The 24648-nt window shown below is 40.9% G+C and overlaps 1 protein-coding gene across 2 annotated transcripts in view; it reads left to right on the plus strand.

Moving 5' to 3' along the window:
- Positions 1–24648, plus strand: part of MARCHF5 (membrane associated ring-CH-type finger 5) — a 438857-nt gene that overhangs the window by 363454 nt on the left and 50755 nt on the right. Inside the window, exon 4 of one of the 2 annotated variants that reach the window (XM_053692413.1) lies at positions 13439–13631. In XM_053692413.1, coding sequence (XP_053548388.1) covers positions 13439–13631 — 193 coding nt within the window. The remainder of the gene's footprint in view (positions 1–13438; positions 13632–24648) is intronic. The other variant, XM_053692414.1, reaches the window with a different exon arrangement.

The following is a 24648-nucleotide window of genomic DNA, read 5'->3' on the forward strand; positions in this document are numbered from 1 at the left end:
ATGTTATGCTCCTGCCACCCAAATGATATCAGTACAAAACAAGAATGGATACAATCCACCACTGTACGCTTCATCAGTCCTTGTGTTTGAGTTGCTTGAAGTAAAGTAATTGTACTTAAATTTGCCCTCTCTTTATTCCTTAGGGTTTAAGATTCCTTATCTGCAGGGGTACCTGGCATTCAGGCTCAGGTAATTAAAGGAGAAGGTTTTTTTTCCCTTCATATGTTAAATAAGTATATATACATATATTACTTCTCAATATCTGATATAATTAATATTAAATTATTTTTATGTCATGGATATTTAGATTTCAGCTTAGCTTATTTTTCTTGTATTTAGAGAATTGTCTCATTGAAAAGCTCATGAGCTTTTAATTATCGAGAGAGAAAGGTGCGTGATAAGAATACGTTTTACATTTTATGATTTTGCGTTCAAACCAATTAGTGCTCTTTTCCCAGGTATGAGAACTGCTGAAGTCCATTTATCTTATCTTTATCATTATTTTAAACTGAGATTCAAGTAATATGATGTTTAGATTCCTTTGAAGGAAAGACCCTTTATTATCCTAAGCATTGATTTGGTTTTAATTTTGTTCTAAGTCCTATTAGGTTTAAGCCTCACAGAACATCTGAAAAATCAAACCATATACAACTTCCAAAGGATTTAATTTGATGTCTTTTCCTAAACAGGAAAAAACATATAGTTTATCACTGTGCTAAGAATAATGCTACACAATAATGCCACAGTAAAAGGATTCTCCCAGGTGAATCCCAAATACAGACACAAAACAAAGTATAGCGCTTTAGTGTTAAAAAGCAGATAAAGGTCTATGGACTATGGCGCTACCAAGCTAAATATATGTATCAGGCTGCATATACTGGAAAAAAACAATTTATTTATAAAAAAACACTTTATAAAATCATAAAATTCACTTAAAACAACATAAAAAAGCGAAACATGACAAACGCTGTGTTGCATAGTAACAGGCAGTATTGTATGGAAATACAGAAGATCCTGATGTTGGAACAACCAGTGGTGAAGATAATCTAAAGGTCCTGCAGTGAGAACAAGGAATCCTTGTCAAAAGTATGTAAGTGCAAACAAATAAGGTGTCATTCAGTACTTACACCGAATATGAATGGTGAGTCCTCGCTTGTAGTGGGCCCCCTCTTTGGTGGTACAGCTCCAGGATGCGTCCTATCCAGAACACTGCACAGACCCCCCCCCCGCCCATTTTTTTCTTTCATGATTTAGATAGAGAATACGATTTTAAACAACTTTCTAATTTACAGGCAGTCCCCAGGTTGTGAACAAGATAGGTTCTGTAGGTTTGTTCTTAAGTTGAATTTGTTTGTAAGTTGAAACATGCACTTTTTTTTAGGTGAAACTCTAGCCAAACATTTTTTTAGTTTTGGATAGAATAGGGTTTTCTTTCTAATGACACTGTGAGTCCACGGATCATCATCAATTACTGCTGGCCAGGAGTGATATTCCCAACAGTAATTGATGATGATCTGTGGACTCACCGTGTCAAGAAAGAAATACATTTATCAGGTAAGCTTAAATTTCGTTTTTCTCCGTTTGTAAGTACGAGTTGTACTTAAGTCAGATTTCTGTAACCTGGGGACTGCCTGTACTTATATTATCTATTTTGCTTCCTTCCCTTAGTATCTTTTATTGAAGAAACCGCAATGCACATGGTTAAGTCAATGACATGAGGCATACGTGTGCAGCCACCAATCAGCAGCTCCTGAGCCTATCTATATTAGATGATAGAAATAAATTGGAAAGTTGTTTAAACTTGCATGCTTTCTCTGAATCACAAAATAAAAAAATAATGGGTTTCATGTCCCTTTTAAAGCTTACTTTGGTTTGCAGCATTGTTATTGTGCTGTTAAATCAATATAACATAATCCCTTTTCCACAAATGGAGAAAATTACTTTATTCCAATCTCTTTCTGGCTCCACAAACCTCAGGGGACTTTTATCAACTTATAGATCTTTACAATATTATCAGATTTTCCAGGATCAGAAGCTTCAAAATTAAGTCTCTTGAGGCATTGTAGCTGAAAATAGAAATATTTGTATGTCCCTCTTGTGGAAACTTATTTCATCAGTTTCTCTATCTTTCTTAACAAAGTTATTGCCATTCTCATAACAGATCATTATCCACTTATTGTCCCGATTCTAGCTCAGTCAGATGTCAAAACCAACAATATCACGCTTTTGTGCTCTTTTGAAAACCAGTTGAAAGGTTTTCTTAGAGTTCATATAAAAAAAATTCATACATTCATAGTTAAATTTTATCCCAACCTTGAAATCAAGTGGTTGTGTTGAGATGAGAGCAATTCATATTTATGTTCTAGTGAAATCTAATTTCAAGAGCAGGTTGTATCACAAGATTCTAAAGTTCATATATTGCTGGTTGAAGGCTGCTTAAATCACATTAGCAAGGGTTTCATTCATTTTGGGTAAGGAGTAAACAAGGTCCAGTTCAAATTTTGTGTATTCAAGCAAATGATGTTGGAATTAAGACATTTCCTTAAGATGCTTGGGAGAATAGCTGCAGACATGCTTGCCTACCTTCCCCTTAAAGCAACTTTCTTTGTCAGGAGATAGGAAGGAATAAGGTGTCCTCCATTGCTTCAGAAAGCCTCCAAAACGCACCTCTAGCGTTGGACAGCTGTGCATCTGCTTGGCTAAAAGATACAGCGAGAGAAACTTCTTTTCTGTTTTGAATGAGATTCTCCAGTGAGTCCTAACAAGTAGCATTTTCAGAAGATGAACATGAAAGATCATATGACAGTAGAGACTAGATGCTGGTTGTCGCCTCAAAAATTACACCTATCAGGTCTTTTAAAACTGTATGCTAGCTCTTTAGAACTAGGAAATCCAGCTTCATTACGTAGTTGCAAAGTAACTTTCTTCAGCTATTGCAAATAATTACCCAGGGGTATCGAATAATCTTTTGTTCAAGACTTTGGGGAAGATTCTTTCTGTCTTTTGTGCGTCTAAATCCTTTAAAAGCCCAAACATTTTTTTTTGTCTGTGTAAGAAATCTGGAATTGATGGGAGTGATTGCTCCAGTTTCAACTTCTTGATTAAAAAAGGGGTTTTATTTTAATATTTTCATTGTATCAAAGAAAGAGGGGGTCTTCTGACCCATTTTGGATTTCAAACTTTTTGACTTCCTAGTTTCAAGATGGAGGCCGTTTACACTTCCTTTAGTGCAGGAGGGTCAGTTTATAGACTTAAAGGAACACTAAAGTCAAACTTTAACTTTCTTAACGTCTCAGGCCTGTGTCTCTCTTTTCTGGGGTTCTTAATCAATTCAGTGACAATGTATATGTCCCTGGCAAATCAGAAAAGAATGAAGTTGTAACAATCCTGTGCTCTCCCGTTGTGCATTGAAGTTGTGGGTCTCTCAAGGATCTATATCAAAAGATCAGTCACTAATTTGGTGGCAAACTCACTATTCAAGGGTTCAGGGGGCCTCCTTTCTTCAACCAATTGGGGTGCAATCTGGGGGTCTTGTGGAGCGCAGGGAGTTTGGACTCCTCAGGAGGCGAGGTTACCCATAATTATTCTGTAAAGCTGTGTAGTCTTTAGAGCTCTCCAGAGTTGGCCCAACCTCAGACAGAAATCTTTTCTGAGATTCCAGTCCGACAATGTCACAGCAGTGGCCTATGTGAAATCATCAGGGAGCAACTTGCAGTTCCTTAGCAATAAGGGAAGTGTCCTGCATCAACAACTTGGCAGAACACCACCATTGCGTGATTTCGGCTATCCACATTCTGGGTATGAACAATTGGGAGGCGGACTTTCTCAGTCGCCACTATCTTCACCCAGTGGAATGGTCTTTGAATAGAAAGTTTACAGCCATATTGTGAGATGTTAGGGTCTGCCAGAGAGAGATCTCATGGCCTTTCGCTTAGGTGTGTCTCAGAGAGGTTTTCCTGACAAGGTTATTGACACCTTGATTCAGGTTTGGAAACCTGTTACCAGATTTATTTATCATAAAGTCTGGAAAATATTTTTTTGCATGATGAATTCCTAGAGTTCTTGAATTCCTGCTAGAGGGTCTGGATAATGGTTTCTTAGCCAGTTCTCTGAAAGGTCAGACTTTGGCTCTTTCTGTTTAATTGCTAAAATTCCAGATTTTCATAATTAAATCAGCTATTTGTCTAGTTTCTCCTCCTTAGAATCTTAATCTGGTTTTGAGAGTTCTTCAAACAACCTCCTTTTAAGCCTATGCATAGTTTAGACCTTCAGCTTTTATCCTTGAAGGTTCTTTTTCTTCTAGCTATTTCTTCGACTAGGAGGGTTTCTGAGCTTTCAGCTTTGTCATACAAACATTCTTTTCTGATTTTTTTTTTCTCATCAGGATAAGGTTGTTCTTTATACTAGCTATTCTTTTCTATGGATGATATTTATCAGGAAGTTCCTTTTTTTGTCCAGCCCCTAATATCTGTAAGGAGTGTCTTTATCACAATTTGGATGTTATGAGAGCTCTCAAATATTATGAGCTCTCATATATTATTTTCAGGCTTTCTTCTTATCTTTTTGTTAATATTTCCGGTCTTTGTAAGGGTCAGAAAGCTATGGCTGTTACTTTTGCTGCCTGGCTTAAAGCCTTAATTCATAAAGCATATTTGTTGGTGGGGACTTTTGTGCTCTCTACTAGAGCAGTTGCCACTTTTTGGGGTTTTCATAATGAGGCTTCTGTTGATCAGATTTCCAAAGCTTTGTCTTCTTTGTGCACACATTTAAATTTTAACACTTTGATGTGTATGCCTCTTCTGAGGCTACTTCTGGCAGGAAAGGTCTACGAGTGGGCCATAGTGCCTGATTGTAACATCCTGCTTTCACTGTTTGCCCCCCTCCCCTATTTCATGGTGATCTTGTGGACTTCACTGCTTGGGTATAGACTCCAGCATTTGATGATTCATAGACTCTAATCATCTGATAAAAGAAAAAAAGTAAGCTTACCTGATTATTCATTTCTTTCATGATGGGAAGAGTCCACAAGCCCCGGCTTTTCTTTTTATTCAGGCAGCTGGAGTACTTGTTTTGCACTTTGCCTACATTTTTCTTTCCTGCTTTTCTGTTTTCTTTATCTACTTGGCTATATGTATGACTGAGAATTATGGGAAGTGGGAGGAATTTTGCCTCTTCATATTAGTCAGGAGAGTAATTTCCACAGCTGTTGACTCGTGGACTCTCACCATCATGAAACATATTCGTCCTTATTTCTTTAGTTCCTTCTTTCTCTTCCTTACCTTTAACAGATAAATAATATTTTGCATTTAATACGAATTTATTTTTTTCTGAATTTGATATTAATTTAAGTACATATTATTGTAAACCGCCTGTTCCCTTTGTGTTTTTATTTCTTGCTAATGCATAATCAAAACATTTAAAGAAAATGTCAGCCATGCTTATTGTTAATTAACATGTGCGCTAATAATGTCATTGTTGAATTTGATTTTCTGCCAATTTCTTTGGACTCCTGTTGTGTGTATTTGCATACCTTATACATAACGGATTACAAACAGAGACTGTGTAGTAGAAAAAGAAACATCATTTGCTGTTTTTATGATTCTATGTTGACGTTTGGAAGCTCATTAAGTATTTAAAGCTCTCCTGTGTTCCATTAGACATCATGAAACACACAATGTGCCAGAAGTATATTGCAAATGTAAAACAATTCTTTAAAGTTTCTTGACATCAAATATAACTTTTAAAAGGATCTATGATCATATTTAGTGTGTTGAGAGTGGGATTTTTGAGCCTTAACACAAGACTATTTTTGGTTTGATTGTTTATCTTGTCATCTTGTAGAGCTAATTGCAATATGCTATGTTTTTTTTTTTTTAAATAAAATTCAACACAATCAACTGTACAATATATTAAAGGTACATCGTACACTGCTAAAGTCTAGTCTGGAGCAGCAAAAAGCTTCTGCTCTAGACATTTCCTTTCTGCTCCAGAGCAGACTTAAAGTGAAGGTCAAGTCTGGCTTAGTCGCTAACAGGTTTATACTGCTCATGTCAAATAAGGTTGATGTTCATTCATGAAAATCTTGACAAATCATCAGAAAATTAGATTTTTCACCTTCTAAATCGCCACCATTGTACTTCTATTGTCCGCCCGCCATCTTGCCGCCAACGATTGACAGTTTTTCAGGATGTGACAGCCAATCCCTTCTCCCCCTCAACGTCATTAGCAACTTCTGCGCAAGCGTCATCAACATCATGCTCGTGCATGAGACGCGCATGCGTATCCTGCTCTATGATTCTTTTAGATACATAAAAAAATTACGCATGCGCGATTGCGGGTAACATACGCATGCACATTTTCGTTCGGCTGTTGTGCACGAGCTTGCAAGTGACATAGTGAGCGTGTGGGACCGCTGGCTACGTCACTAGTGCCGAATAAGGAAGTGTTGGAGGGGAGGAGTCAATATATGAAACGGAGGTATAATATATATAGCTTTTATTCCAAAGTGAATAACATTTGTCAAAAATAACGTTAGCGACTTGAATGCTTATATGTTCATGTTTAAAGGGGTGCAGTGCATTTGCTTAAAATTGACCTTCACTTTAAAGGGGCAGTCTAGTCAACTTGTATACTTTCATGATTCAGATAGGGCAGACATCCTCAAACTGGCCCTCCAGAGGTTTTGGAACTACATTCCAATGATGCTCATCTAATTTGCTTTGTTCTCTTGGTATTTATTGAAAGCTACACCTAGGTAGACTGATATGCTTATTTCTATGCCCTTGAAGGCATCCTCTTATCTTAGTGCATTTTGACAGTTTTTCACAGCTAGACAGCGCTAGTTCATGTCTGCTCTATAGATAACATTGAGCTCACTCCCATGTAGTTATTTATGAGTCAGCACTGATTGCATAAAATGCAAGTTTGTCAAAAGAACTGAAATAAGGGGGCAGTTTGCAGAGGCTTAGATACAAGGTAATCACTGAGGTAAAAAGTATATTAATAAAACCGTGTTGGTTATTCAAAACTGGGGAACGGGTAATAAAGGGATTATCTATCTTTTTAAACAATAAAAATTCTGGTGTAGACCGTCCCACGCACCATTTTCATTACATAAGAGGGCAAACTAAATAATGAAAGTTAACTGCATTTTGTACCTACCCGTAATTAGAGGAACTGTGTGCTGTAAAATTGGTTTCCTTTAATATATTTCCAATGGCTTGTTATACCAGCTGCAGAGTATAAAATGGCATTTCTCTTGTTAAGTGTATTCAGTCCACGGGTCATCATTACTTATGGAATATATTCCCTTCCCAACAGGAAGTTGCAAGAGAATCACCCAAGCAGAGCTGCTATATAGCTCCTCCCCTCACATGTCATATTCAGTCATTCTCTTGCAACTCAACTAGTATAGGAGGTTGTGAGAGGTCTGTGGTGTTTTTTATACTTAGTTTATTTCTTCAATCAAAAGTTTGTTATTTTAAATGGCACCGGAGTGTGCTGTTTGTTTCTCAGGCAGTGTTTGGAAGAAGAATCTGCCTGCGTTTTCTATGATCTTAGCAGAAGTAACTAAGATCCACTGGCTGTTCTCGCACATTCTGAGGAGTGGGGTAACTTTCAGAAAGGGAATAGCGTGCGGGGAATCCTGCAAATGAGGTATGTGCAGTAAATTATTTTTCTAAGGAATGGAATTGACTAAGAAAATACTGCTGATACCAATGTAATGTAAGTAAAGCCTTTATTACAGTGAAAGCGACTGTTAACAGGCTGATTTAAATATATACAGTAATGTAATTTTCTAAGGAATGGAACTTGACTGAGAAAATGCTATTAATACTGAAGTGATGTTATAAGCCTTAAATGCAGTAGGAGGACTGGTATCAGGCTTATCAATAGAAATTTATACTCCTTAACAAAAGGAGGTTTAAAACGATTTTACTGGCATGTTTAATCTTTTGTGAGATACTTTGGTGATAAAACTTATTGGGGCAAAAAATTTTTCCACATGGCTGTCCGTTTTTTCTGCATAGAAACAGTTAACTGAAACTCCCTATGTTGTAATATTGAGTAGGAGGCGCTTTTTTGACGCAGTAAAAATTTAGGCTTAATCTTCCTGCTTCTTCCTGCATGAACCAGGTCGTCTCCAGAGAGCTTAAGGGACTTCAAAAGTCATTTTGAGGGAGGTAATCAGTCACAGCAGACCTGTGACAGTGGTGTTTGGACTGTATTAAAAAAGGTTTTTTTCTTTACTGCTTATAAAAAACCGTTTTGGGTATTACGGGGTTATTCATCCATTTGCAAGTGGGTGCAATGCTCTGCTAACTTAATGCATTTACTGTGAAAATTTTGTTGCTATAACTGATTTGGTTCATTGTTATTTCAACGGTGACAGTTTTTGGTGCTTCTTAAAGGCACAGTAGCGTTTTTCTTTATTGCTTGTAAAATTATTTACAGTGTTTTCCAAGTCTGCTAGTTTTATTGCTAGTCTGTTTAAACATGTCTGACACAGATGAGTCTTTGTTCACTATGTTTAAAGGCCAGTGTGGAGCCCCACAGAAACATGTGTACTAAATGTATTGATTTCACTTTAAATAATAAAGGTCAGTCTTTATCTATAAAGGAATTATCACCAGACAACGAGGGGGAAGTTATGCCGACTAACTCTCCTCACGTGTCAGTACCTTCGCCTCCCGTTCAGGAGGCGCGTGATATTGTGGCGCCTAACGCATCAGGGGCGTCCATACAAATAACTTTACAAGACATGGCTACTATTATGAATAATACCCTGACAGAAGTATTATCTAAATTGCCAGATTTCAGAGGCAAGCGCGATTGCTCTGGGGTAAGAATAGAGCGCGCTGGTGCTACAAGAGCCATGTCCGATACTGCGTCACAGTTTGCAGAACATGAGGACGGAGAGCTTCACTCTGTAGGTGACGGATCTGATCCAGGGAAACCGGATTCAGAAATTTCTAATTTTAAATTTAAGCTTGAGAACCTCCGTGTATTGCTAGGGGAGGTTTTAGCGGCTCTGAATGACTGTAACACAGTTGCTATTCCAGAGAAGTTATGTAGGCTGGATAGATACTATGCAGTACCGGTGTGTACTGATGTTTTTCCTATAACTAAAAGGCTTACAGAAATTATTAGCAAGGAGTGGGATAGACCTGGTGTGCCTTTTTCCCCTCCTCCTATATTTAGAAAAATGTTTCCAATAGACGCCACTACACGGGACTTATGGCAGACGGTCCCTAAGGTGGAGGGAGCAGTTTCTACTTTAGCTAAGCGTACCACTATCCCGGTGGAGGATAGTTGTGCTTTTTCGGATCCAATGGATAAAAAATTGGAAGGTTACCTTAAGAAAATGTTTGTTCAACAAGGTTTTATCTTACAGCCCCTTGCATGCATTGCGCCTGTCACTGCTGCTGCGGCATTCTGGTTTGAGTCTCTGGAAGAGGCCATTCACTCAGCTCCATTGGATGAAATTATGGACAAGCTTAAAGCACTTAAGCTAGCTAATGCATTTGTTTCTGATGCCATTGTACACTTAACTAAACTAACGGCTAAGAACTCCGGATTTGCCATCCAGGCGCGCAGAGCGTTATGGCTTAAATCCTGGTCAGCTGATGTGACTTCTAAATCTAAATTGCTTAATATTCCTTTCAAGGGGCAAACCTTATTCGGGCCCGGCTTGAAAGAAATTATCGCTGACATTACTGGAGGTAAGGGTCATACTCTACCTCAGGACAAGGCCAAATCAAAGGCCAAACAGTCTAATTTTCGTGCTTTTCGAAACTTCAAGGCAGGAGCAACGTCAACTTCCTCGCCCCAAAACAGGAAGGAACCGTTGCTCGTTACAGACAGGCCTGGAAAACTAACCAGTCCTGGAACAAGGGCAAGCAGGCCAGAAAACCTGCTACTGCCTCTAAGACAGCATGAAGGGTTGGCCCCCTATCCGGAAACGGATCTAGTGGGGGGCAGACTTTCTCTCTTCGCCCAGGCGTGGGCAAGAGATGTCCAGGATCCCTGGGCGTTGGAGATCATATCTCAGTGATATCTTCTGGACTTCAAGGCTTCTCCTCCTCAAGGGAGATTTCATCTTTCAAGGTTATCAGTAAACCAGATAAAGAAAGAGGCATTCTTACGCTGCGTACAAGACCTCCTAGTAATGGGGGTGATCCACCCAGTTCCGCGGACGGAACAAGGACAGGGATTTTATTCAAATCTGTTTGTGGTTCCCAAGAAAGAGGGTACCTTCAGACCAATTTTGGACCTAAAGATCTTAAACAAATTCCTAAGAGTTCCATCATTCAAAATGGAAACTATTCGGACCATCCTACCCATGATCCAAGAGGGTCAGTACATGACCACAGTGGACTTAAACAATGCCTACCTTCACATACCGATTCACAAAGATCATCATCGGTTCCTAAGATTTGCCTTTCTAGACAGGCATTACCAATTTGTAGCTCTCCCCTTCGGGTTGGCCACGGCCCCGAGAATCTTTACTAAGGTTCTGGGCTCACTTCTGGCAGTTCTAAGACCACGAGGTATAGCGGTAGCTCCGTATTTAGACGACATCCTGATACAGGCGTCAAGCTTTCAAATTGCCAAGTCTCATACAGAGATAGTTCTGGCTTTTCTGAGGTCGCATGGGTGGAAGGTGAACGTGGAAAAGAGTTCTCTATCACCTCTCACAAGAGTCTCCTTCCTAGGGACTCTGATAGATTCTGTAGAAATGAAAATTTACCTGACGGAGACCAGGTTATCAAAACTTCTAAATGCTTGCCGTGTCCTTCATTCCATTCCACGCCCGTCAGTAGCTCAGTGCATGGAAGTAATCGGCTTAATGGTAGCGGCAATGGACATAGTGCCATTTGCGAGCCTGCATCTCAGACCGCTGCAATTGTGCATGTTAGGCCAGTGGAATGGGGATTACTCGGCTTTGTCCCCCCTACTAAATCTGGATCAAGAGACCAGAGATTCTCTTCTCTGGTGGTTATCTCGGGTCCATCTGTCCAAGGGTATGACCTTTCGCAGGCCAGATTGGACGATTGTAACAACAGATGCCAGTCTTCTAGGCTGGGGCGCAGTCTGGAACTCCCTGAAGGCTCAGGGATCGTGGACTCAGGAGGAGAAACTCCTCCCAATAAATATTCTGGAGTTAAGAGCAATATTCAATGCTCTTCTAGCTTGGCCTCAGTTAGCAACACTGAGGTTCATCAGATTTCAGTCGGACAACATCACAACTGTGGCTTACATCAACCATCAAGGGGGAACCAGGAGTTCCCTAGCGATGTTAGAAGTCTCAAAGATAATTCGCTGGGCAGAGTCTCACTCTTGCCACTTGTCAGCGATCCACATCCCAGGCGTGGAGAACTGGGAGGCGGATTTTCTAAGTCGTCAGACTTTTCATCCGGGGGAGTGGGAACTCCATCCGGAGGTGTTTGCTCAACTGGTCCATCGTTGGGGCAAACCAGAACTGGATCTCATGGCGTCTCGCCAGAACGCCAAGCTTCCTCGTTACGGATCCAGGTCCAGGGACCCGGGAGCGACGCTGATAGATGCTCTAGCAGCTCCTTGGTTCTTCAACCTGACTTATGTGTTTCCACCGTTTCCTCTGCTCCCTCGACTGAATGCCAAGATCAAACAGGAGAGAGCATCAGTGATTCTGATAGCGCCTGCGTGGCCACGCAGGACCTGGTATGCAGACCTAGTGGACATGTCGTCCTGTCCACCATGGACTCTACCTCTGAGGCAAGACCTTCTAATGCAAGGTCCTTTCAATCATCCAAATCTAATTTCTCTGAGACTGACTGCATGGAGATTGAACGCTTGATCCTATCAAAGCGTGGCTTCTCCGAGTCAGTTATTGATACCTTAATACAGGCACGAAAGCCTGTTACCAGGAAAATCTTCCATAAGATATGGCGTAAATACCTGTATTGGTGCGAATCCAAGAGTTACTCATGGAGTAAGGTTAGGATTCCTAGGATATTGTCCTTTCTCCAAGAGGGTTTGGAAAAGGGCTTATCAGCTAGTTCGTTAAAGGGACAGATCTCTGCTCTGTCTATTCTTTTGCACAAGCGTCTGGCAGAAGTTCCAGACGTCCAGGCTTTTTGTCAAGCTTTGGCTAGGATTAAGCCTGTGTTTAAAACTGTTGCTCCCCCGTGGAGCTTAAACTTGGTTCTTGAAAGTTCTTCAAGGAGTTCCGTTTGAACCCCTTCATTCCATTGATATTAAACTTTTATCTTGGAAAGTTCTGTTTTTGATGGCTATTTCCTCGGCTCGAAGAGTCTCGGAGTTATCTGCCTTACATTGTGATTCTCCTTACCTGATTTTCCATTCAGACAAGGTAGTTCTACGTACTAAACCTGGGTTTTTACCTAAGGTAGTTTCTAACAGGAATATCAATCAAGAGATTGTTGTTGCTTCATTATGTCCTAATCCTTCTTCAAAGAAGGAACGACTTTTGCATAATCTGGACGTAGTCCGTGCCCTGAAATTCTATTTACAGGCAACTAAAGATTTTCGTCAAACTTCTTCCCTGTTTGTCGTCTACTCTGGACAGAGGAGAGGTCAAAAAGCTTCGGCAACCTCTCTCTCCTTTTGGCTTCGTAGCGTAATACGTTTAGCCTATGAGACTGCTGGACAGCAGCCCCCTGAAAGAATTACAGCTCATTCCACTAGAGCTGTGGCTTCCACCTGGGCCTTTAAGAATGAGGCCTCTGTTGAACAGATTTGCAAGGCGGCGACTTGGTCTTCGCTTCACACCTTTTCAAAATTTTACAAATTTGACACTTTTGCTTCTTCGGAGGCTGTTTTTGGGAGAAAGGTTCTACAGGCAGTGGTTCCTTCCGTTTAAGTTCCTGCCTTGTCCCTCCCATCATCCGTGTACTTTAGCTTTGGTATTGGTATCCCATAAGTAATGATGACCCGTGGACTGAATACACTTAACAAGAGAAAACATAATTTATGCTTACCTGATAAATTTATTTCTCTTGTAGTGTATTCAGTCCACGGCCCGCCCTGTCTTTTTAAGGTAGTTCTAAATTTTAATTAATACTCCAGTCACCACTGCACCCTATAGTTTCTCCTTTCTCGTCTAGTTTCGGTCGAATGACTGAATATGACATGTGAGGGGAGGAGCTATATAGCAGCTCTGCTTGGGTGATCCTCTTGCAACTTCCTGTTGGGAAGGGAATATATTCCATAAGTAATGATGACCCGTGGACTGAATACACTACAAGAGAAATAAATTTATCAGGTAAGCATAAATTATGTTGTTTTGTATATGAAATAGCAGTTTCTGTTAATTGGAACCACAACCCAATTAAGTGGGCTGAGCTTCCGGGGAGAGCAGACCTCATTTGCATATCTCTATATTATTTACACAAAATGCTCATCATATCTCATGTCATATTTTGTATCTGCCTAGGTTGTGGGACATAAAGAAGGCCTTGATGTCATGGAGCGTGCTGACCCTCTCTTCCTTTTGATTGGCCTTCCCACTATTCCTGTCATGCTAATATTGGGCAAAATGATTCGATGGGAGGATTATGTTCTAAAACTATGGCGAAAGTATTCGAATAAGCTACAGATTCTCAATAGTATATTTCCAGGTAATGAAGGTTTGTATTTTGACATCACAATTCAAAGCTCTGTGAGCTAAAATGTTAAACTCTTCAATCCTGTGTCCCATAGAAGCATGAAGTTATTTTTGTTTGGCGAGTTATTTTCTCTTGTTAAGTGTATTCAGTCCACGGGTCATCATTACTTATGGAATATATTCCCTTCCCAACAGGAAATTGCAAGAGGATCACCCAAGCAGAGCTGCTATATAGCTCCTCCCCTCACATGTCATATTCAGTCATTCTCTTGCAACTCAACTAGTATAGGAGGTTGTGAGAGGTCTGTGGTGTTTTTTATACTTAGTTTATTTCTTCAATCAAAAGTTTGTTATTTTAAATGGCACCGGAGTGTGCTGTTTGTTCTCAGGCAGTGTTTGGAAGAAGAATCTGCCTGCGTTTTCTATGATCTTAGCAGAAGTAACTAAGATCCACTGGCTGTTCTCGCACATTCTGAGGAGTGGGGTAACTTTCAGAAAGGGAATAGCGTGCGGGGAACCCTGCAAATGAGGTATGTGCAGTAAATTATTTTTCTAAGGAATGGAATTGACTAAGAAAATACTGCTGATACCAATGTAATGTAAGTAAAGCCTTTATTACAGTGAAAGCGACTGTTAACAGGCTGATTTAAATATATACAGTAATGTAATTTTCTAAGGAATGGAACTTGACTGAGAAAATGCTATTAATACTGAAGTGATGTTATAAGCCTTAAATGCAGTAGGAGGACTGGTATCAGGCGTATCAATAGAAATTTATACTCCTTAACAAAAGGAGGTTTAAAACGATTTTACTGGCATGTTTAATCTGTTGTGAGGTACTTTGGTGATAAAACTTATTAAGGCAAAAAAAATTTCCACATGGCTGACCGGTTTTTCTGCATAGAAACAGTTAACTGAAACTCAACATGTTGTAATATTGAGTAGGAGGGGCCTATTTTAGCGCCTTTTTGACGCAGTAAAAATTTAGGCTTAATCTTCCTGCTTCTTCCTGCATGAACCAGGTCGTCTCCAGAGAGCTTAAGGGACTTCAAAAGTCATTTTGAGGGAGGTAATCATTCACAGCAGACCTGTGACAGTGGTGTTTGGACTGTATTAAAAAACGTTTTTTTCTTTACTGCTTATAAAAAAACCGTTTTGGGTATTAAGGGGTTATTCATCCATTTGCAAGTGGGTGCAATGCTCTGCTAACTTAATACATTTACTGTGAAAATTTTGTTGCTATAACTGATTTGGTTCATTGTTATTTCAACGGTGACAGTTTTTGGTGCTTCTTAAAGGCACAGTAGCGTTTTTCTTTATTGCTTGTAAAATTATTTACAGTGTTTTCCAAGTCTGCTAGTTTTATTGCTAGTCTGTTTAAACATGTCTGACACAGATGAATCGTTTTGTTCACTATGTTTAAAGGCTAGTGTGGAGCCTCATAGAAATATGTGTACTAAATGTATTGATTTCACTTTAAATAATAAAGGTCAGTCTTTATCTATAAAAGAATTATCACCAGACAACGAGGGGGAAGTTATGCCGACTAACTCTCCTCACGTGTCAGTACCTTCGCCTCCCGCTCAGGAGGAGTGTGATATTGTGGCGCCTAGCGCATCAGGGGCGTCCATACAAATCACTTTACAAGACATGGCTACTATTATGAATAATACCCTGACAGAAGTATTATCTAAATTGCCAGATTTCAGAGGCAAGCGCGATTGCTCTGGGGTAAGAATAGAGCGCGCTGGTGCTACAAGAGCCATGTCCGATACTGCGTCACAGTTTGCAGAACATGAGGACGGAGAGCTTCACTCTGTAGGTGATGGATCTGATCCAGGGAAACCGGATTCAGAAATTTCTCATTTTAAATTTAAGCTTGAGAACCTCTGTGTATTGCTAGGGGAGGTTTTAGCGGCTCTGAATGACTGTAACACAGTTGCTATTCCAGAGAAGTTATGTAGGCTGGATAGATACTATGCAGTACCGGTGTGTACTGATGTTTTTCCTATAACTAAAAGGCTTACAGAAATTATTAGCAAGGAGTGGGATAGACCTAGTGTGCCTTTTTCCCCTCCTCCTATATTTAGAAAAATGTTTCCAATAGACGCCACTACACGGGACTTATGGCAGACGGTCCCTAAGGTGGAGGGAGCAGTTTCTACTTTAGCTAAGCGTACCACTATCCCGGTGGAGGATAGTTGTGCTTTTTCGGATCCAATGGATAAAAAATTGGAAGGTTACCTTAAGAAAATGTTTGTTCAACAAGGTTTTATCTTACAGCCCCTTGCATGCATTGCGCCTGTCACTGCTGCTGCGGCATTCTGGTTTGAGTCTCTGGAAGAGGCCATTCACTCAGCTCCATTGGATGAAATTATGGACAAGCTTAAAGCACTTAAGCTAGCTAATGCATTTGTTTCTGATGCCATTGTACACTTAACTAAACTAACGGCTAAGAACTCCGGATTTGCCATCCAGGCGCGCAGAGCGTTATGGCTTAAATCCTGGTCAGCTGATGTGACTTCTAAATCTAAATTGCTTAATATTCCTTTCAAGGGGCAAACCTTATTCGGGCCCGGCTTGAAAGAAATTATCGCTGACATTACTGGAGGTAAGGGTCATACTCTACCTCAGGACAAGGCAAAATCAAAGGCCAAACAGTCTAATTTTCGTGCTTTTCGAAACTTCAAGGCAGGAGCAACGTCAACTTCCTCCGCCCCAAAACAGGAAGGAACCGTTGCTCGTTACAGACAGGCCTGGAAAGCTAACCAGTCCTGGAACAAGGGCAAGCAGGCCAGAAAACCTGCTACTGCCTCTAAGACAGCATGAAGGGTTGGCCCCCTATCCGGAAACGGATCTAGTGGGGGGCAGACTTTCTCTCTTCGCCCAGGCGTGGGCAAGAGATGTCCAGGATCCCTGGGCGTTGGAGATCATATCTCAGGGATATCTTCTGGACTTCAAGGCTTCTCCTCCTCAAGGGAGATTTAATCTTTCAAGGTTGTCAGAAAACCAGATAAAGAAAGAGGCATTCCTACGCTGCGTACAAGACCTCCTAGTAATGGGGGTGATCCACCCAGTTCCGGGGACGGAACAAGGACAGGGATTTTATTCAAATCTGTTTGTGGTTCCTAAGAAAGAGGGTACCTTCAGACCAATTTTGGACCTAAAGATCTTAAACAAATTCCTAAGAGTTCCATCATTCAAAATGGAAACTATTCGGACCATCCTACCCATGATCCAAGAGGGTCAGTACATGACCACAGTGGACTTAAACGATGCCTACCTTCACATACCGATTCACACAGATCATCATCGGTTCCTAAGATTTGCCTTTCTAGACAGGCATTACCAATTTGTAGCTCTCCCCTTCGGGTTGGCCATGGCCCCGAGAATCTTTACAAAGGTTCTGGGCTCACTTCTGGCGGTTCTAAGACCACGAGGTATAGCGGTAGCTCCGTATCTAGACGACATCCTGATACAGGCGTCAAGCTTTCAAATTGCCAAGTCTCATACAGAGATAGTTCTGGCTTTTCTGAGGTCGCATGGGTGGAAGGTGAACGTGGAAAAGAGTTCTCTATCACCTCTCACAAGAGTCTCCTTCCTAGGGACTCTGATAGATTCTGTAGAAATGAAAATTTATCTGACGGAGACCAGGTTATCAAAACTTCTAAATGCTTGCCGTGTCCTTCATTCCATTCCACGCCCGTCAGTATCTCAGTGCATGGAAGTAATCGACTTAATGGTAGCGGCAATGGACATAGTGCCATTTACGCGCCTGCATCTCAGACCGCTGCAATTGTGCATGCTAGGCCAGTGGAATGGGGATTACTCAGATTTGTCCCCCCTACTAAATCTGGATCAAGAGACCAGAGATTCTCTTCTCTGGTGGTTATCTCGGGTCCATCTGTCCAAGGGTATGACCTTTCGCAGGCCAGATTGGACGATTGTAACAACAGATGCCAGTCTTCTAGGCTGGTGCGCAGTCTGGAACTCCCTGAAGGCTCAGGGATCGTGGACTCAGGAGGAGAAACTCCTCCCAATAAATATTTTGGAGTTAAGAGCAATATTCAATGCTCTTCTAGCTTGGCCTCAGTTAGCAACACTGAGGTTCATCAGATTTCAGTCGGACAACATCACGACTGTGGCTTACATCAACCATCAAGGGGGAACCAGGAGTTCCCTAGCGATGTTAGAAGTCTCAAAGATAATTCGCTGGGCAGAGTCTCACTCTTGCCACTTGTCAGCGATCCACATCCCAGGCGTGGAGAACTGGGAGGCGGATTTTCTAAGTCGTCAGACTTTACATCCGGGGGAGTGGGAACTCCATCCGGAGGTGTTTGCTCAACTGGTCCATCGTTGGGGCAAACCAGAACTGGATCTCATGGCGTCTCGCCAGAACGCCAAGCTTCCTCGTTACGGATCCAGGTCCAGGGACCCGGGAGCGACGCTGATAGATGCTCTAGCAGCTCCTTGGTTCTTCAACCTGGCTTATGTGTTTCCACCGTTTCCTCTGCTCCCTCGACTGATTGCCAAGATCAAACAGGAGAGAGCATCTGTGATTCTGATAGCGCCTGCGTGGCCACGCAGGACCTGGTATGCAGACCTAGTGGACATGTCGTCCTGTCCACCATGGACTCTACCTCTGAGGCAAGACCTTCTAATACAAGGTCCCTTCAATCATCCAAATCTAATTTCTCTGAGACTGACTGCATGGAGATTGAACGCTTGATCCTATCAAAGCGTGGCTTCTCCGAGTCAGTTATTGATACCTTAATACAGGCACGAAAGCCTGTTACCAGGAAAATCTACCATAAGATATGGCGTAAATACCTGTATTGGTGCGAATCCAAGAGTTACTCATGGAGTAAGGTTAGGATTCCTAGGATATTGTCCTTTCTCCAAGAGGGTTTGGAAAAGGGCTTATCAGCTAGTTCGTTAAAGGGACAGATTTCTGCTCTGTCTAATCTTTTGCACAAGCGTCTGGCAGAAGTTCCAGACGTCCAGGCTTTTTGTCAGGCTTTGGCTAGGATTAAGCCTGTGTTTAAAACTGTTGCTCCTCCGTGGAGCTTAAACTTGGTTCTTAAAGTTCTTCAAGGAGTTCAGTTTGAACCCCTTCATTCCATTGATATTAAACTTTTATCTTGGAAAGTTCTGTTTTTGATGGCTATTTCCTCGGCTCGAAGAGTCTCAGAGTTATCTGCCTTACATTGTGATTCTCCTTACCTGATTTTCCATTCAGACAAGGTAGTTCTACGTACTAAACCTGGGTTTTTACCTAAGGTAGTTTCTAACAGGAATATCAATCAAGAGATTGTTGTTCCTTCATTATGTCCTAATCCGTCTTCAAGGAAGGAACGACTTTTGCATAATCTGGACGTAGTCCGTGCCCTGAAATTCTATTTACAGGCAACTAAAGATTTTCGTCAAACTTCTTCCCTGTTTGTTGTTTACTCTGGACAGAGGAGAGGTCAAAAAGCTTCGGCAACCTCTCTCTCCTTTTGGCTTCGTAGCGTAATACGTTTAGCCTATGAGACTGCTGGACAGCAGCCCCCTGAAAGAATTACAGCTCATTCCACTAGAGCTGTGGCTTCCACCTGGGCCTTTAAGAATGAGGCCTCTGTTGAACAGATTTGCAAGGCGGCGACTTGGTCTTCGCTTCACACCTTTTCAAAATTTTACAAATTTGACACTTTTGCTTCTTCGGAGGCTGTTTTTGGGAGAAAGGTTCTACAGGCAGTGGTTCCTTCCGTTTAAGTTCCTGCCTTGTCCCTCCCATCATCCGTGTACTTTAGCTTTGGTATTGGTATCCCATAAGTAATGATGACCCATGGACTGAATACACTTAACAAGAGAAAACATAATTTATGCTTACCTGATAAATTTATTTCTCTTGTAGTGTATTCAGTCCACGGCCCGCCCTGTCTTTTTAAGGCAGTTCTAAATTTTAATTAATACTTCAGTCACCACTGCACCCTATAGTTTCTCCTTTCTCGTCTAGTTTCGGTCGAATGACTGAATATGACATGTGAGGGGAGGAGCTATATAGCAGCTCTGCTTGGGTGATCCTCTTGCAACTTCCTGTTGGGAAGGGAATATATTCCATAAGTAATGATGACCCGTGGACTGAACACACTACAAGAGAAATAAATTTATCAGGTAAGCATAAATTGTTTTTTTTGTTTGTCGAGCAGTGGCAATATAATGTGATAAAATAATGAGGTCATAATTTTTTAGTACACTAACGGCTAGATTTAGAGTTCGGCGGTAAAAGGGCTGTTAACGCTCCGCGGGTTTTTTTCTGGCCGCACCATAAATTTAACTCTGGTATCGAGAGTTCAAACAAATGCTGCGTTAGGCTCCAAAAAAGGAGCGTAGAGCATTTTTACCGCAAATGCAACTCTCGATACCAGAGTTGCTTACGGACGCGGCCGGCATCAAAAACGTGCTCGTGCACGATTCTCCCATAGGAAACAATGGGGCTGTTTGAGCTGAAAAAAAACCTAACACCTGCAAAAAAGCAGCGTTCAGCTCCTAACGCAGCCCCATTGTTTCCTATGGGGAAACACCTCCTAAGTCTGCACCTAACACCCTAACATGTACCCCGAGTCTAAACACCCCTAACCTTACACTTATTAACCCCTAATCTGCCGCCCCCGCTATCGCTGACCCCTGCATTACACTTTTAACCCCTAATCTGCCGCTCCGTAAACCGCCGCCACCTACGTTATCCCTATGTACCCCTAATCTGCTGCCCTAACATCGCCGACCCCTATGTTATATTTATTAACCCCTAATCTGCCCCCCACAACGTCGCCGACACCTACCTACACTTATTAACCCCTAATCTGCCGAGCGGACCTGAGCGCTACTATAATAAAGTTATTAACCCCTAATCCGCCTCACTAACCCTATCATAAATAGTATTAACCCCTAATCTGCCCTCCCTAACATCGCCGACACCTACCTTCAATTATTAACCCCTAATCTTCCGACCGGAGCTCACCGCTATTCTAATAAATGTATTAACCCCTAAAGCTAAGTCTAACCCTAACACTAACACCCCCCTAAGTTAAATATAATTTTTATCTAACGAAATAAATTAACTCTTATTAAATAAATAATTCCTATTTAAAGCTAAATACTTACCTGTAAAATAAATCCTAATATAGCTACAATATAAATTATAATTATATTATACCTATTTTAGGATTAATATTTATTTTACAGGCAACTTTGTAATTATTTTAACCAGGTACAATAGCTATTAAATAGTTAAGAACTATTTAATAGTTACCTAGTTAAAATAATTACAAATTTACCTGTAAAATAAATCCTAACCTAAGATATAATTAAACCTAACACTACCCTATCAATAAAATAATTAAATAAACTACCTACAATTACCTACAATTAACCTAACAATACACTATCAATAAATTAATTAAACACAATTGCTACAAATAAATAAAATTAAATAAACTATCTAAAGTACAAAAAATAAAAAAGAACTAAGTTACAGAAAATAATAAAATATTTACAAACATAAGAAAAATATTACAACAATTTTAAACTAATTACACCTACTCTAAGCCCCCTAATAAAATAACAAAGCCCCCCAAAATAAAAAATTCCCTACCCTATTCTAAAATACAAATATTACAAGCTCTTTTACCTTACCAGCCCTGAACAGGGCCCTTTGCGGGGCATGCCCCAAGAATTTCAGCTCTTTTGCCTGTAAAAAAAAACATACTATACCCCCCCCCCAACATTACAACCCACCACCCACATACCCCTAATCTAACCCAAACCCCCCTTAAATAAACCTAACACTACCCCCCTGATGATCTTCCTACCTTGTCTTCACCATGCCAGGTTCACCGATCCGTCCTGGCTCCAAGATCTTCATCCAAGCCAAGCGGGGGCTAGACATCCACTGAAGAAGTCCAGAAGAGGGTCCAAAGTCTTCCTCCTATCCGGCAAGAAGAGGACATCCGGACCGGCAAACATCTTCTCCAAGCGGCATCTTCTATCTTCTTCCATCCGATGACGACCGGCTCCATCTTGAAGACCTCCAGCGCGGATCCATCCTCTTCTTCCGACGACTAGACGACGAATGACGGTTCCTTTAAGGGACGTCATCCAAGATGGCGTCCCTCGAATTCCGATTGGCTGATAGGATTCTATCAGCCAATCGGAATTAAGGTAGGAATTTTCTGATTGGCTGATGGAATCAGCCAATCAGAATATAGTTCAATCCGATTGGCTGATCCAATCAGCCAATCAGATTGAGCTCGCATTCTATTGGCTGTTCCGATCAGCCAATAGAATGCGAGCTCAATCTGATTGGCTGATTGGATCAGCCAATCGGATTGAACTTGATTCTGATTGGCTGATTCCATCAGCCAATCAGAAAATTCCTACCTTAATTCCGATTGGCTGATAGAATCCTATCAGCCAATCGGAATTTGAGGGACGCCATCTTGGATGACGTCCCTTAAAGGAACCGTCATTCGTCGTCTAGTCGTCGGAAGAAGAGGATGGATCCGCGCTGGAGGTCTTCAAGATGGAGCCGGTCGTCATCGGATGGAAGAAGATAGAAGATGCCGCTTGGAGAAGATGTTTGCCGGTCCGGATGTCCTCTTCTTGCCGGATAGGAGGAAGACTTTGGACCCTCTTCTGGACTTCTTCAGTGGATGTCTAGCCCCCGCTTGGCTTGGATGAAGATCTTGGAGCCAGGACGGATCGGTGAACCTGGCATGGTGAAGACAAGGTAGGAAGATCATCAGGGGGGTAGTGTTAGGTTTATTTAAGGGGGGTTTGGGTTAGATTAGGGGTATGTGGGTGGTGGGTTGTAATGTTGGGGGGGGGGTATAGTATGTTTTTTTTTACAGGCAAAAGAGCTGAAATTCTTGGGGCATGCCCCGCAAAGGGCCCTGTTCAGGGCTGGTAAGGTAAAAGAGCTTGTAATATTTGTATTTTAGAATAGGGTAGGGAATTTTTTATTTTGGGGGGCTTTGTTATTTTATTAGGGGGCTTAGAGTAGGTGTAATTAGTTTAAAATTGTTGTAATATTTTTCTTATGTTTGTAAATATTTTATTATTTTCTGTAACTTAGTTCTTTTTTATTTTTTGTACTTTAGATAGTTTATTTAATTTTATTTATTTGTAGCAATTGTGTTTAATTAATGTATTGATAGTGTAGTGTTAGGTTAATTGTAGGTAATTGTAGGTAGTTTATTTAATTATTTTATTGATAGGGTAGTGTTAGGTTTAATTATATCTTAGGTTAGGATTTATTTTACAGGTAAATTTGTAATTATTTTAACTAGGTAACTATTAAATAGTTCTTAACTATTTAATAGCTATTGTACCTGGTTAAAATAATTACAAAGTTGCCTGTAAAATAAATATTAATCCTAAAATAGCTATAATATAATTATAATTTATATTGTAGCTATATTAGGATGTATTTTACAGGTAAGTATTTAGCTTTAAATAGGAATTATTTATTTAATAAGAGTTAATTTATTTCGTTAGATAAAAATTATATTTAACTTAGGGGGGTGTTAGTGTTAGGGTTAGACTTAGCTTTAGGGGTTAATACATTTATTAGAATAGCGGTGAGCTCCGGTCGGCAGATTAGGGGTTAATAATTGAAGGTAGGTGTCGGCGATGTTAGGGAGGGCAGATTAGGGGTTAATACTATTTATGATAGGGTTAGTGAGGCGGATTAGGGGTTAATAACTTTATTATAGTAGCGCTCAGGTCCGCTCGGCAGATTAGGGGTTAATAAGTGTAGGTAGGTGTCGGCGACGTTGTGGGGGGCAGATTAGGGGTTAATAAATATAACATAGGGGTCGGCGGTGTTAGGGGTAGCAGATTAGGGGTACATAGGGATAACGTAGGTGGCGGCGATTTGCGGTCGGAAGATTAGGGGTTAATTATTTTAAGTAGCTTGCGGCGACGTTGTGGGGGGCAAGTTAGGGGTTAATAGATATAATACAGGGGTCGGCGGTGTTAGGGGCAGCAGATTAGGGGTACATAAGTATAACGTAGGTGGCGGTCGGCAGATTAGGGGTTAAAAATTTTAATCGAGTGGCGGCGATGTGGGGGGACCTCGGTTTAGGGGTACATAGGTAGTTTATGGGTGTTAGTGTACTTTAGGGTACAGTAGTTAAGAGCTTTATAAACCGGCGTTAGCCAGAAAGCTCTTAACTCCTGCTATTTTCAGGCGGCTGGAATCTTGTCGTTAGAGCTCTAACGCTCACTGCAGAAACGACTCTAAATACCAGCGTTAGAAAGATCCCATTGAAAAGATAGGCTACGCAAATGGCGTAGGGGGATCTGCGGTATGGAAAAGTCGCGGCTGAAAAGTGAGCGTTAGACCCTTTAATCACTGACTCCAAATACCAGCGGGCGCCCAAAACCAGCGTTAGGAGCCTCTAACGCTGGTTTTGACGGCTACCGCCGAACTCTAAATCTAGCCGTAAATCTTTTGCATTTAGAGTGATTAATGCTTAGGCCAGTGGGGCATTAATGGCTATTCCGTCCTTGCCATTATATTGGCATCTAAAGAACTCGCCCAACACACCTACTAGCATTTTTTTCCTGCCCAACCTCTGGGAGCAATGGTTAGGTTTAGTTAAAGGGATATAAACCCACACATTTTCCTTTCAAAATTCAGATAGAGCATACAAGTTTGAACAACTTTCCAAATTCTGTTATCTAATTTGCTTTGTTCTCTTGGTATAACTTGTTGAAGCAGCACTTCACTACTGGTAGGTAGCTGCTGATAGGTGACTGCACATCTATGCCTCTTGTGATTGGTTCACCAGATGTGTTCAGCTCATTCCCAGTAGTGCATTGCTGATCCTTCAGCAAAGGATACCAATAGAATAAAACAAATGTGATTATAGAAGTAAATTAGAAAGTTGTTTGAAATTGTATGTTCTATATGAATCACAAAATATATTTTTTTTACGTCCCTTTAATGCTTTAGGTATTCTTTGTATATGAAATATCTGTTTCTGTTGATTAAA

Source organism: Bombina bombina, chromosome 9 (genome assembly GCF_027579735.1).
Source record: "Bombina bombina isolate aBomBom1 chromosome 9, aBomBom1.pri, whole genome shotgun sequence".
Taxonomy (NCBI): domain Eukaryota; kingdom Metazoa; phylum Chordata; class Amphibia; order Anura; family Bombinatoridae; genus Bombina; species Bombina bombina.